The following is a 12,365-nucleotide window of genomic DNA, read 5'->3' as shown; positions in this document are numbered from 1 at the left end:
CATTATAAGCATCACACGTGCACTATAATGAATGTGTTATAGTAATGAACATGGAAAAAGGACGTGAAATGTGTGATTGGCTTGCCGGCCACATATATTTCCATCACGTAGTGGGCATGTTTTGGATTCCCCATGATTTGAAGGCCTTGTAGATACGTTGTGAGCATCATGTCATGATGATAACGCCAAATTAGATCAATAACATAGTGCTTTTATACTTATTTTTTTACCACATATTTTTAAATTTTCACTATAATTATTCACCATTTAACTATAAAATGAGAATTTTATGATTTATTTTCTTAAGCTCTATTTTTATATATTTTACTGATTTTGAGACAAACCCCAATAGACTCTTTAGAGTCAAGTGGATTGCTCATATCTTCTTGGAGTTTTATTTGATAAACATAACTTAGGTAAATACAATGGTGAATTTGAGATGCAAATGGGAGGGAAGTACAAAATCTAATCCATCTAATACATAATAAGGGAGGCCCGATACAGAAGAAGCCCATTCTAGAAGCTCATTCAAACCCCTTTAAAGACCGCATAAACATGTAAGAATTGTGGAACTAACCCACAATTTGAACTTTATAGGTTGATTTTCAAATCTGAGAGGGAGGGCACATGGGTACATGCTATAAAGCAAGAAATCCTAGCCCTCCAATCCCTTGGAATTAAATCCAATGCCTTGGAGAGTAAGGGGACTTCTATTTATTCTCTTCTCCCCTCTCTTTGTACATCATCTTTGATTTCTGCTCCCAACTTGTTGTTAAAGGCCTAGTGCGTCAGATTTATTTGATCCATTCTTTTTATACAATGGTGTGGGAGAGAGAGTTCAAGGGTGATCAATATTCTTGGAGAAAATGCACCATTTGGCCCTTGGGGGAAGTGACAACAAGGTCCGTGTGATCTCCTTAATGTTTGATTGGAATTTATCACCATTATTTCTAGGTAGATATTCCATAGGATAGCCTATACTTAAAGATTTCCAACACATCAAACATTAGTAAAAAATTCCTCATGTAGCAAAAGTTGCATCGTTTTTAGTTTACTACCCGCCTAACGGAGCCGTCGCCCACAAATTGGGGTTGAAGTTTTGTTCAATGTTAAAACTTATTTATTGCCCTAAAAATTCTCAAAAATCACATTTTATTATTGTAACTTATCGAGAACAAAATAAATATGTATTTTGTTTCTTTAAAATAGTTTGGACTAGTTTTCATTTATTTGATTGATTTTCCTATTTAGAAAATACTTTAAAATTCATAAAAATATAAATTACCTAAATAATTATTTTAAAATATATTTGAAATAAAATTTACTATCTCATTACCTGATCCTCGTGGATTCGACCCTAACCTTATTCTAAGAAAGAAAAATTTTATAAATATTGTTGCATAAATCAAAGCCTTGAAATGACTTATTTAACCTAAATTCTGGTCTACATGTTGACTTCAAGAGCCTGACAAGTGCTAGTAGCACAAACAAGTCAAACGGTGTTCATGGTCTGGGCATGTTTGTGGTTCCCTACGACTGGAATGCCTTGTAAATACGTTATGAGCATCATGCCATGGGAAGAAACATACGACGGGTTCAAATTTTACGATATCTACCTCTTTACATAACTTTGGCCACTTGCATGTAGTGCAAAACAGTTCACGAGGAATCTCCCCCCGTCTATATCTCCCATACCAAGTAAGAGATAGAAATACATAGGTAAGGATAGATAGAGATAAGGATGGGCATAAAGATAGAGATAGATGTAGAGTTTGAGTTAGATAAAGATATAGAAATAGATGGAATTTGAGATTGTGAGAGTGATAGAGATATGGATAGATATAAGTAAGAATAGAGATATATAGAAACAGAGCTAAAGACATTGGTAAAAATAGATTTAGCAATGGAGATAGCGATTGAGATTGTGATAGAGATCGTGATAGAGACATGTGTAGGTAGGGATGCATATAAGTAGAGAATGATATGGATAGAGATAGAGATATATTTTAAAATGGATATATAGATAGGTCGATATTTAGATAGGGAGAGAAGTAGATATATCTCAATGGATATATAGATAATTAGGCATAGAAATATTGGTAGATATAGATTAGAGATAAATATATATATGGATTGATAAATTTATAGATCTTTCTCAATCTAGTCCATAGACTTGCAAGAAGAACTTAAGTGATGGCATCGAGGTAGTGGGTCAGATGGTAGACAACAATTGGAGAAGAATCAGAATCAGAATCAGAATGACACAGTACTATCACTATGGTTTCCATAAAATCATACATCAGACAGGTTAAATCATGACATATCTTGGTGCGTGGTATTTGGTATGAAGTAAGAATGATACTTTATTGAAGAGTGTACAGTAAAAATAATAATGGGAGAATGTTCTCCTCCAAGGACAGGCTAATGTTTCTGCTTGCAGTTGGGTAACCATTAGATGCTAATGATAGGGTGTAGAAGAGACAATGCTACATAATGGCTTATCCGCTACCCAAATGTCATCGCACACATTGATAGTGCCTTGTACAACTTACCAATGGATAATCATGAACATGTTGCGATTGAGTCTCTACCAGGTGTGTTCTCTCTTGAGTCCTTTGAAATCATCCATATAGAGAGTCCATTTGACAAATTCGGATGCCACCAAGGATTTTAGGAGTGAGTTTAAAGTCCACATATGCCATATGAGTTTCTTTTGAAGCATGTATTATAAGTCATTATATGCCTACTGCCTAGGGTGCTCTCATCCATGGTTGAACATGCTTTGGTCCAATAACCATATGTTGGAACTGAGGACAGTCGAGTTGGCCAGTCCATATTAAGACACTTGATGCCATTTATTGTTTGGGTTAAATCATTATGGAATTAATAGAAATCTATTTCAGATATCGATTGGGTTTAGTAAATAACTATTAGACTTGTGAAGTCATTAACTAGGCTAGTAAATGGGACTAGAGGGTCACCCACATAAAATTTACTGGATACAAGAGAGTACTAAGTTATAGGGTTTTTATGAAAAAATACATTAAGTATGAAGGAAGCCCCGAATGAAATATGTCAATGCCAGTTTTTTCTTTGACTTTGATGATTATGGATATCTACTAAGATCAAGTCCTAAGCAATAAGACCTAATTTTAACATCCGACACGATAATAATGAGAATGACTTCTTAGGTGCCCCTCCTTTTCTTTTTCTCCTTGGGTGCCCTCTCTCTCTCTCATTAAAATCGTAACAACAAGACGACCACCCCAGAGTAACGGTAGCATTGATTGAATTGAAGAAGAGGATGTTTGACTTGCCAATAATCACACGGATATATCTAACGATGGAAACATTTGTCTGATGATCACTCACTAAGGGAACGAAAAGGATAGCAGTTTTGATTAGGCAAGAAGATTCGGCGTCATGTTTTTAGTTAGTTAAAAGTTTCTTAGAATTTCATTAGCTTTCGGTAAGGAATACTCTTCAGATCATTGATCACTGCAACAAAATCCAAATATTTTTCATGAATCATAATAAAATGATATCTTTAAAACTAAAAAAATACTTTATGATTGAATTAGCTTAAATGGAATCAAATATTCTCTAGTTTGAGTTCCTTGAACAAATATAGAGTGACACAAATTTCTAGTTTCTAAACATATTCAAGCGGTCCTCGACACATCCAATCTCTTTGACACGTTCGATCTACTCGACACATTTGATAAGTGCCAACATAGATCTCAAATGTGCTCATCATTTCGGTGCACTAGCGGGGGAGAGCGCCAACAGAGAGGGGAAGAAGGAGAACAAAAAGTGAAAATTTTCAAGGATGTTTTTTGGACTTTATACTTAATAGGAGCTTCATAAAAAAACTCTGACACTTTCAAGTATATCCTCTTATGTCCAATAAACCTTACGGGTCTTACCCTCTAGGCCTGCGTACCAGGCTAGTTAACAACTCCACAAGTTAATAACTCTTCACTATCTGAACAAATTAATTCACTACATTTGATATATAGGTAAATTAATCATGGATTTATTTAACATGGTCGGTAGGTTGTTGTTGCCAACACATGAGATGCCAAGCTACATTGCATGTTATAGTAGCTTAAAGAGGTTTGTCAACCCTTTCATGGGACCTTTTGCCATCAATTTATACAATGTATAATCCCCCATCTACATGACACTCCTAGAATGACGGGGTGGGGTTAATAGACTAATAGTCAAGTACTACACGAGTTTTGGACCTAAATCTCAAACCCAACCCTCTAGGGCTTGACACTAGCTCATTTTGAAACAAAATCATCTACACCTACACAATTTAGAGCATAGAAAACCATAAACATCATGAGTGTTACAATATGATACCAAAAATAATATTGCATTACTGTGTAACACAGTTGAGGTTATTTGGAAAGGAGAACCAAACATGCGAACAATCGGATGGCACTATTCCAATGAAATTTTTTGCCCTCGTATATATCTAGATAAATGGTTAAACACAGAAGTTCCTCATTTTATAATCCCCTTGCTTTGGAACATGGGAACACAAAGTGGGCGAACAAAAAAAGTATCAAAAGGTTAACTGACAAGAAACCTGCATCACCCCCCATTAATCCAAAGTCGAAGATGATGATGTTGATCCTTACGATGATGGTAATGATTCAGAGGATGATAATGGTTGTAAAAGGGGAGATAGACATGGTAATGTGATGGTGGCTCTCATATAGGGATCTGGCACACGTCATCCGTCCCGTCACCCATCACCGTGACAGAAACATGATGGATGACGTGACGGTGATAGTGATGGTTTTAGGCGTCTATGACGGTGGCAGTGACGGATGACAAAGTGGTCATGACGGGGACAGGGTGCCCCGGACGCATGACGTGACGCAACGGCCATCACTGATGATGGCGGTGACGGAATTTTTGAAAAGTTAAAACAGACATATTTTTAAGCTTACGACGGCTGAGATTTTGCCATTTAGATTTCCCGGAATTTTGCACAGAAGTTCCTGTTTTTTTGGGAACGCAAACCGATGCGACCAATAAATAATTGGAGATATGCCCCTCCGATTCTCTGTCCTCCAATTTGGGTTTTATTCAAGTCACAGGTGACGGGGACGTGACGGATGCCTTATGGAGGGATGCGGAAACATGAAGGTTTTTTTTTGCATTTGCTAGGACGCGTGATGGGACGGTGATTTGACGAAAGTGTTATTACGTTTCGTCATCCGTTCCGTCACGTCCAAGGCGTCACGTCCCGGATGTACCGTTCCCTACTCTCATAATCCGCAATTAAGTAATTAGGCATGGTCCATTTACTGTGGAGTCGTTTCGGCAACAAAAGCGATTTCTTTCTTCCTCCATGCCCGAAGAGCGGTCTGTGTTCTAGGGTTCTTGCTCAGAGGAGAAACTGCCATGGCGAAGCAGCTCTTCGGCTATGGCTCGAGCTATGGCACGAGCTACGGCGGGCCGGGGCTGTCTTCTACATTTTCCGCTCGTGCAGGAGATGGCGACCAGTATTACTCCGAGGCTTCTCTTCTCGGTCCTTCCAGGTAACTTGCAATTCCTTTTCGATATTGGATTGAGGGCATTGTACCTTGGGGAGGTGCGATGGGACGCGTGCTAACTCGAGCGAGGGTTTTCAAAAATATTTTTCAGCCAAGTTTCTGGAATGGAGAGCTACACGATGGGGAAATACGCTGGCGGCTATGGCGGGGCTTCAGTGCCCTCGTACAACTCACAACTCGGGTTTATGGATTCTTCTCTATTGCCCGGATTGAAGCGTCCCCCTGAAGGTTTGGAATTGTATATTTATGTATTTGTTTGCTTTGTCTGGCTTACGCTGCAACTCCATTGGCTTGTAGTTTCTTGCTTTTTTTGGGTTCCTTACGTTTGTCGAGGATAATTAAAAAAAACTGAATCTTCTTGCGGAAGTCATCCAAGAAATTGACTGTTACTACCTCTATTTTACCTCTATTTTTCAATTCATGATAGTTGTTATGGCTAAATGTGCATTGGAGCAGTATATTTGTCGAGGCAAGTGATTGATTTTTTACTATTTCTTTGGTACACGATTCTTAATTTGTCTATTTTGCCCACTTAGTTTCTTTTCGTTATACTTGTTGGTAGGCAATCCTTCAGCGCCACTTTATCATAAAATGTTTCAAAAAAAATCATAAAATGTTTTACGATCATAGGCATTATGGGTCAGCGATCTAACCTGACCGGATGCTATTGAATCTGATCTAAAGATTCAATTGCTCCGATGGCCCTGATCACGATCGTATCAGAAGACTGAGTCGAGACCAATGACCAGCTGCTGTACCACCGCCACGGCCACTGTGATTCTGTGTTAGCCGCTGTTAATTATAACCGCTTCACTGCCGCCTTAGCGGCTGCTCCACCCTGGCTGTAGTTGACTTTGCAGGGAATTCTACAAGTTTAATGTGCACTGGATTTGTATTTTAGTACCTTCGGCAATCCCCATCATCCTGTTTGATCTATCAGGCAGCCTCGATCGCCCATTGATCAGCTGTATCAATTTGTCAATTGGGTTCGATCTAGATTAGACAATTAGTCCTTGGGCCCTAATCTCTTGACGGGCCTAATCCACGTTGGGTCTCTCAATGTACGATTTTGCTTGAGCAAAAAACCAATCTGATCGATTTTCGATGGCTGGTTTTATCCGTCCCTTCCTTCAAAGGATTTTTACAAGTACTTTAACGCTCGTGATCTGAGAGTCTCTCATACGTCAATGACGATAGGGATGTCAACTTATTAGTAGTTTTTAAAGAACACGATTATCTCATACCCTTCATCTTAATTTTATTTTGCTGAGCGTGGAAAATGCGAAAGAATTATATCCAAAGTGGACAAATTCCTAAGAGAAAGTTTTAAGAAGCTTTTATTGCTCCCTCATTTCTCCATCTCTGCATCTTCTTGTATGCGTGGTCATTCTGTCGTCCTCTTTTTTGGTCTTTCGTTTCCATTGTTTTTTCAATGAATTTTTGTAGAGCTCATTCGCTTTTATGTCCTCTTTTGGGTTCCTTCTTGAGTAGTAGATTAAGAGATTTTCATTATCTAGCCTAGCTGCGTTCAACCTTGAGATGTGAAAGCTTAGAGGTTTTCCCATAATGCCTATCATGCTTCCTTATTTATTTCCTTAATCGTGTTATTCTAACCCTTACTTTTATTTATCTTTTATAAATTAGTTCACATCATATGGTTCTATTAAGCGTATTCTTATGATATTTTTGGATTATCTATATATAGCTTTGTACCATCAGAGTCTCCTCGGAAATCATAACAGTATCGGCCAAAACGAAGGATTACTTTCTACAAATCCTTTGCTTAAGCGCCCTAGATATGATATTGGAAGTCATCTGCCTATATATCCTCAGCGACCTGGAGAGAAGGATTGTGCACACTATATGTTGACAAGAACGTGTAAGTTTGGAGATAATTGCAAGTTTGATCATCCACTTTGGGTTCCAGAGGGGGGAATCCCAGATTGGAAAGAGGTGAATATCTATAATTAGTTTTATAGTAAATGGATATTATTAACCTTTTATTATGATATCTACGTATCTGTTTGGCCATTTTACCCATCAATTATTTCGTTTCAGCCATTTTAGTATTTACTAAAAAAGTTAAAGCACTTATGGTGCGCTTATTTGAATGAAGTTAATAACCTGGATGTTTCCGTCTAAAATATTTTGTACATATTTTCTCTCGGTCTTTTAGGTTGCTGTGTAGTTATTCCCATCCTATATATTTATTTTCAGAGTTATTCGTTTTAATTACATTTAAATTAAAAACAACTGTTAGTGAAAGCGTTTTTCGACTGCTCAGTGTTATTGGGGCGCGTCCCTGTTCCTGAGGGAAGGGAAACAGTTTTAGGCTCTTTAAAAGGCCACACTTCTTAATTTCACTTGCTTAAATTTTTCTGTCAAGTCTTATCTGAAACGCTGTTTCCTTAATTCTTCGGCTAAATTAAATACCGTAGATAAGTTTGAACTTTTCGCTCGTCAATACTTGTGTTCAAATGTGCGCAATAACAAGTTTCGAACCCTGTATCCCTCACTGGAATATTCTGGGACAGTTTTTATTACACATTCTTGGAATCAGCCTGGAGGCTCACATTCTCTGTCTTCTTCGTTCTATCTGTCGGTTCATGAAATCACAAATTTAAGCTGCCTTTTGGCAGTTCATCTGTTGAGCTGTAGAACTTTTCTTCTGTTCATTTTGTTCTACAATTAAAGCGCATCTTTAAAATCTCTCGGTGCTTCCTGGATCTTTGGATAATCTAAGAACGATAATCTATCTAATCATGCATTGCTTCCTTCGTCGATTTTGGGCCAGGTCGATTTGTCGGGGGTTTTTTATAAGAAAATGGTGATGATGAGGAGCTGTTTACGGGGATGAAGAAAGCAGGAAGGGAGAAGATGATGAGGAGGAGCCGAATCTTTTCTGGGGTTGCATGGTAGAAGCGAGGTAAATGGATTACAATATTTTACCTCACTTCTGGACCAAGGTGCAGTTGGAAGCCTCGTGGTCTTGGATAAAGGCAGAAGTTATTCAGTGGATTAATTTTTCCGGTGGATGATGAGGTGAATGGAGAAGGAAGAAATGATTCAGTTTAGTTGAAGTGTTGTATGGGAACCCACTAATGTGGAGATGTAGTAGTAGTTGGATTTGTCAGATTTTTTGTGGATAGGATGTTTGGGGAGAGGGCATTTCTAGTCAACTTCATCGCCAAGAATATGTCCGTAGTTTCGTCTTGGCATTGCTTTTCTTCTTGTTGGACCTTAGAGATACATATCTGTAGGAGAGCAGGGCTTGCAGATAACTCTTATTTTCTTCGAAGTTGAAAAAACTCAACTATATCTCTCAAAAATCTGAGGAAACAAAGTGATCAGGGTTGAATTGAATGTTTTCGCCATGGATGCCGCATCAATTTCATAAAGAGTGTTTGTCTTCGTTATTAATTCAACCTTTTTTTTACTGGGTTCTTATTTCAACCGGTCGTGTAAGCTATCTCATTATTGTGCTGATATTCAAACCGACCTTTAAATCCAATGATGCAGTAAATGACGGCACATTATTGCATTTCTTGCTTATAGTAGAGCTTGTAGCTGATATAACATAATTAGTGTCCAAATTTAACTGATATTAATCCATCGAAGGAGTCATGTGTAAATCATCTTCCGCTCTTATCTTCGAACATCGTCGTTAACTCTTTAGATCTTACGTCAAATTTCCAGCGTCTTGTTTGTCAATGGTGGAGCAATCGATTATTTTTGATAATCTTATTTATTTTCAAAATAAGCATCTAATATATTTATATCTCCTTTAATATCTAATATATTTATATCTCCTAGAGCTTTTTTGATTGATGTGTCATCGTCCCTGGGGAGAGTTAATTTCACCCATCTCATGATTAATGCGGCGCCCGTTAAAATATGAGTTATTTATATATTAGTTTGGGCTCAGTGAAATTTATTTTTCTCTTAGTCCAGGCTCGCAGATGTACGTAGTGAATGCGTATGCATGTTTTTCCCGTTAATTACCTGTTTTTATACAATCTGTTCTATGACTTTTCCATCATTCTAATGAGATATGACTCGATTTGCAGGTTCCAGTCGTTAATGATTCTGAATCTCTTCCAGAGCGACCGGGTCAGTCAGATTGTCCGGTACGTTTAATAAATATTCTTTCCCTGCAAACAAATGTTGATCGTGAAAGGTTCCTTCTCATTTTTCTCATACTGTTTTTTTTATTCTTTTCTTTCAGTACTTTCTGAAAACTCAGAAATGCAAGTTTGGTTCTCGGTGCAAGTTCAACCATCCCAAGGACAAAGTAATATGATGACCCTTGTTCTTATTTTATTAAATATTTATTTTCTTATATTTCCGACATAACCGCAGGTTTCTGAGATGCCTGATGCTTCTGTCTTACCCGAAAGACCATCTGAACCCATTTGTTCGGTAAGGCATCGTTTTGACGTTTTTTCCCTTCCCTTTCCGTTATTTCTTATTATTAATCATCTTCTTAATCGGTTACAGTTCTATGCTAAAACTGGAAAATGCAAGTTTGGTGTCAACTGTATTTTCCATCATCCGAAGGATCTCCAATTATCATCGAATGGGCAAGATCCTGCCAACGAACCGCCAGAAAGCGGGCCGAATGGAGCGATTAGTGCACGGCCCGATTTGAAGGCTGTCAATCCAGCTTCGTTTGCACCTGCGCTATTTCATAATTCTAAAGGACTGCCCATACGCCCGGTTTGATTTCTCACCCTTAATTAAATCAACTCTACGCGTTATTACACAGAAGAGAAACATTCATTAGTGGGTTTCTTCTGCAGGGCGAACAGGATTGCCCCTTCTACGTCAAGACTGGGAGGTGGGCATATACATAAACATTGATGAAAATTCCTCTAAATTTGGCCATGCACTTACGCTTTATAATAATTTCTTGACAGTTGCAAGTATGGAACTGGGTGCAGATTCAATCACCCGGACAGACACGGTATAAAGTTTTCCTCGCAGATCAAAGTAAAAAAGACATTCATATTATTGGCCGATGATCTATTTCTGTGTTGCAGCGTTCAATCCTATAACTGCACCTTCATATCTCCAGTCTCCTAACCCCAACCTGTCTGCTGGCGTCCTAAGCCCCCCGGTTTCACTTCTTCCCAGCCTCGATACTCGTTTTTCTCAAACCACTGTAAGTACTACTCACAAGCCTCCTCTAATTATCGCCTCTGCTAATGTCTGACTCCTTATAATGAAACAGATTGGTGTAGCTCCAACTCTGTACCCACAGCGACCGGGCCAGATGGAATGTGATGTACGTGCCAAATTCCTCATCATCATTCTAGAAAATGACCACAAAATTCAATCCTAAAACACGGCGGTAATTAAATAAAGACTTACCCTTGGTGGTTGCAGTTTTACATGAAGACGGGCCAGTGCAAGTTTTGGGAGAGGTGCAAGTTTCACCACCCGGTCGATCGGTCAGCCCCGTCGTCCACAACACTGAAGCATTCTACGCCGCAATCCATTAAGCTCACCCTCGCGGGGCTACCCAGAAGAGAAGTGAGACTCGAACATCTTCAAATCTTTCAAATTCTAGTGTTTTCCATGATTGTATAATGTGATGACTTTGCAGGGAGCGATCATTTGCCCGTATTATCTGAAAACGGGCACCTGCAAGTTCGGCCCGACCTGCAAGTTCGACCACCCAACTCCGGCGGAAGCCATAGCCATGGCCGCCGCCAAGGAAACCCCCGCCGCCGCCGAGACGGAGAAAGACCCAGCAGAGAAGGACCTGACCCAGCCACTGTAGGCACGCCTCTCTACCTCCCATCCACCAAGACTGAGTTTTTTCTTCGAACCATTTGGAGTACCGAGAAAGGGAAGCAAGAAAACGAGTAAAAACTAACCCTTCAAACGTAGAGATCCGATTCGGGGCCGTTCTTCCTAGCGACGAGCTTGCCGTTCTCTTTGCGGACGACGGATCCGGGCAGCAGCTGTAGGAGAGATTCAAGCGAGGATGACGAGCTCCCGTCATCCGGCCAGGTCAAGAAGAGAGTTCCTTTGAGCCCCCTCATCTGGCACTCGGCGAGCAGCGCGGCGGCGACGCCGTCAACCACGCTCCCCGTCGGGTAATACGGAGAGTGGCGAAGAGCGGGGAGCGAGCCGGCCGCCCTCCTCGCGGAGGTCTCCAGCTTGAACTCCAAGAAATCGCAGTCGCCGGATAGCCGCCCGCGGTAAGCCCCGCTGCGGACGGCGTCCAAGACGATAACCTCCTCGGGAGAGACGCCCTCGATCAGCGCCTTGGCCGCTTGCCTCGCGGTGTCCGGCCTCGCCGGGTACTGGAAAGCGGCGAGGAGCGCGTTCTCGCCGGCGGCGAAGATTCGGCAGCCGCTGTCGTGAGGCGAGTGGTCGAGGCGGTTGCCGGCGATCGAGAGATCGGGCAGGAAGAGCGATCCGGCCAGTTGCTTGGGGGAGATGCGGTGTAGAAGCTGGCGCGAGGCCGCGGAGATGGCGACGACGAGGAGGCGATCGCCGGAGTTAGGGTTTCTTCCGCCGGAGAAGAGGAGGAACGGCAGTGGAGCTGGCGGCGATCGGGCGGCGAAGTTGTCAAGATCCTCCGGGAAGAACCGCGATGGCGGAGGAATTTCTGTGATCGCGTCCTCCATCCCCTTCCTCGATCGTGAAATCTTCCTCCGCTCGAAGAACTTCTTTCTTTTCTTCCTCCCCACGCAAGTCCTCGGTTTATATAGAGGCGCTCTAATGCGCTTTTCTCCCCCTCTTTTTCTTTTATTTTTGCTTTATCATTTCTTCGTAATTTCA

At 40.5% G+C, this 12,365-nt stretch overlaps 2 protein-coding genes across 2 annotated transcripts; one reads left to right on the top strand and one right to left on the bottom strand.

Moving 5' to 3' along the window:
• Window positions 1–5,330: 5,330 nt before the first annotated feature.
• Window positions 5,331–11,464, top strand: HUA1 (floral homeotic protein (HUA1)). The gene is made up of 13 exons (XM_078575452.1): window positions 5,331–5,558; window positions 5,665–5,801; window positions 7,279–7,526; window positions 9,641–9,700; window positions 9,799–9,864; window positions 9,933–9,992; window positions 10,071–10,289; window positions 10,373–10,410; window positions 10,490–10,536; window positions 10,613–10,734; window positions 10,804–10,857; window positions 10,959–11,105; window positions 11,179–11,464. Exons 1-13 carry the CDS (start codon window positions 5,422–5,424, stop codon window positions 11,353–11,355), a joined length of 1,512 nt encoding a protein of 503 aa, XP_078431578.1. The 5' UTR covers window positions 5,331–5,421; the 3' UTR covers window positions 11,356–11,464.
• On the bottom strand, window positions 10,904–12,336 carry LOC144703308 (trigger factor). Its single transcript, XM_078575453.1, has 2 exons — window positions 11,453–12,336; window positions 10,904–11,365 (listed from the first exon to the last, which is right to left on the bottom strand). The coding sequence occupies exon 1, from the start codon at window positions 12,209–12,211 to the stop codon at window positions 11,456–11,458; it is 756 nt and encodes a 251-aa protein (XP_078431579.1). The 5' UTR covers window positions 12,212–12,336; the 3' UTR covers window positions 10,904–11,365; window positions 11,453–11,455.
• Between the last annotated feature and the right edge of the window lie 29 nt (window positions 12,337–12,365).

This window comes from Wolffia australiana, chromosome 5 (assembly GCF_029677425.1).
Source record: "Wolffia australiana isolate 7733 chromosome 5, ASM2967742v1".
NCBI lineage: Eukaryota > Viridiplantae > Streptophyta > Magnoliopsida > Alismatales > Araceae > Wolffia > Wolffia australiana.
This window is presented reverse-complemented; position numbering and strand designations above follow the sequence as displayed.

Coding starts and splice junctions, on each gene's coding strand:
- HUA1 (XM_078575452.1), top strand. CDS start 5,422: ATGGCGAAGCAGCTCTTCGGCTATGGCTCGAGCTATGGCACGAGCTAC. Junction 5,559..5,664: donor TCTCTTCTCGGTCCTTCCAG/GTAACTTGCAAT, acceptor AATATTTTTCAG/CCAAGTTTCTGGAATGGAGA. Junction 9,865..9,932: donor TCAACCATCCCAAGGACAAA/GTAATATGATGA, acceptor ACATAACCGCAG/GTTTCTGAGATGCCTGATGC.
- LOC144703308 (XM_078575453.1), bottom strand. CDS start 12,211: ATGGAGGACGCGATCACAGAAATTCCTCCGCCATCGCGGTTCTTCCCG.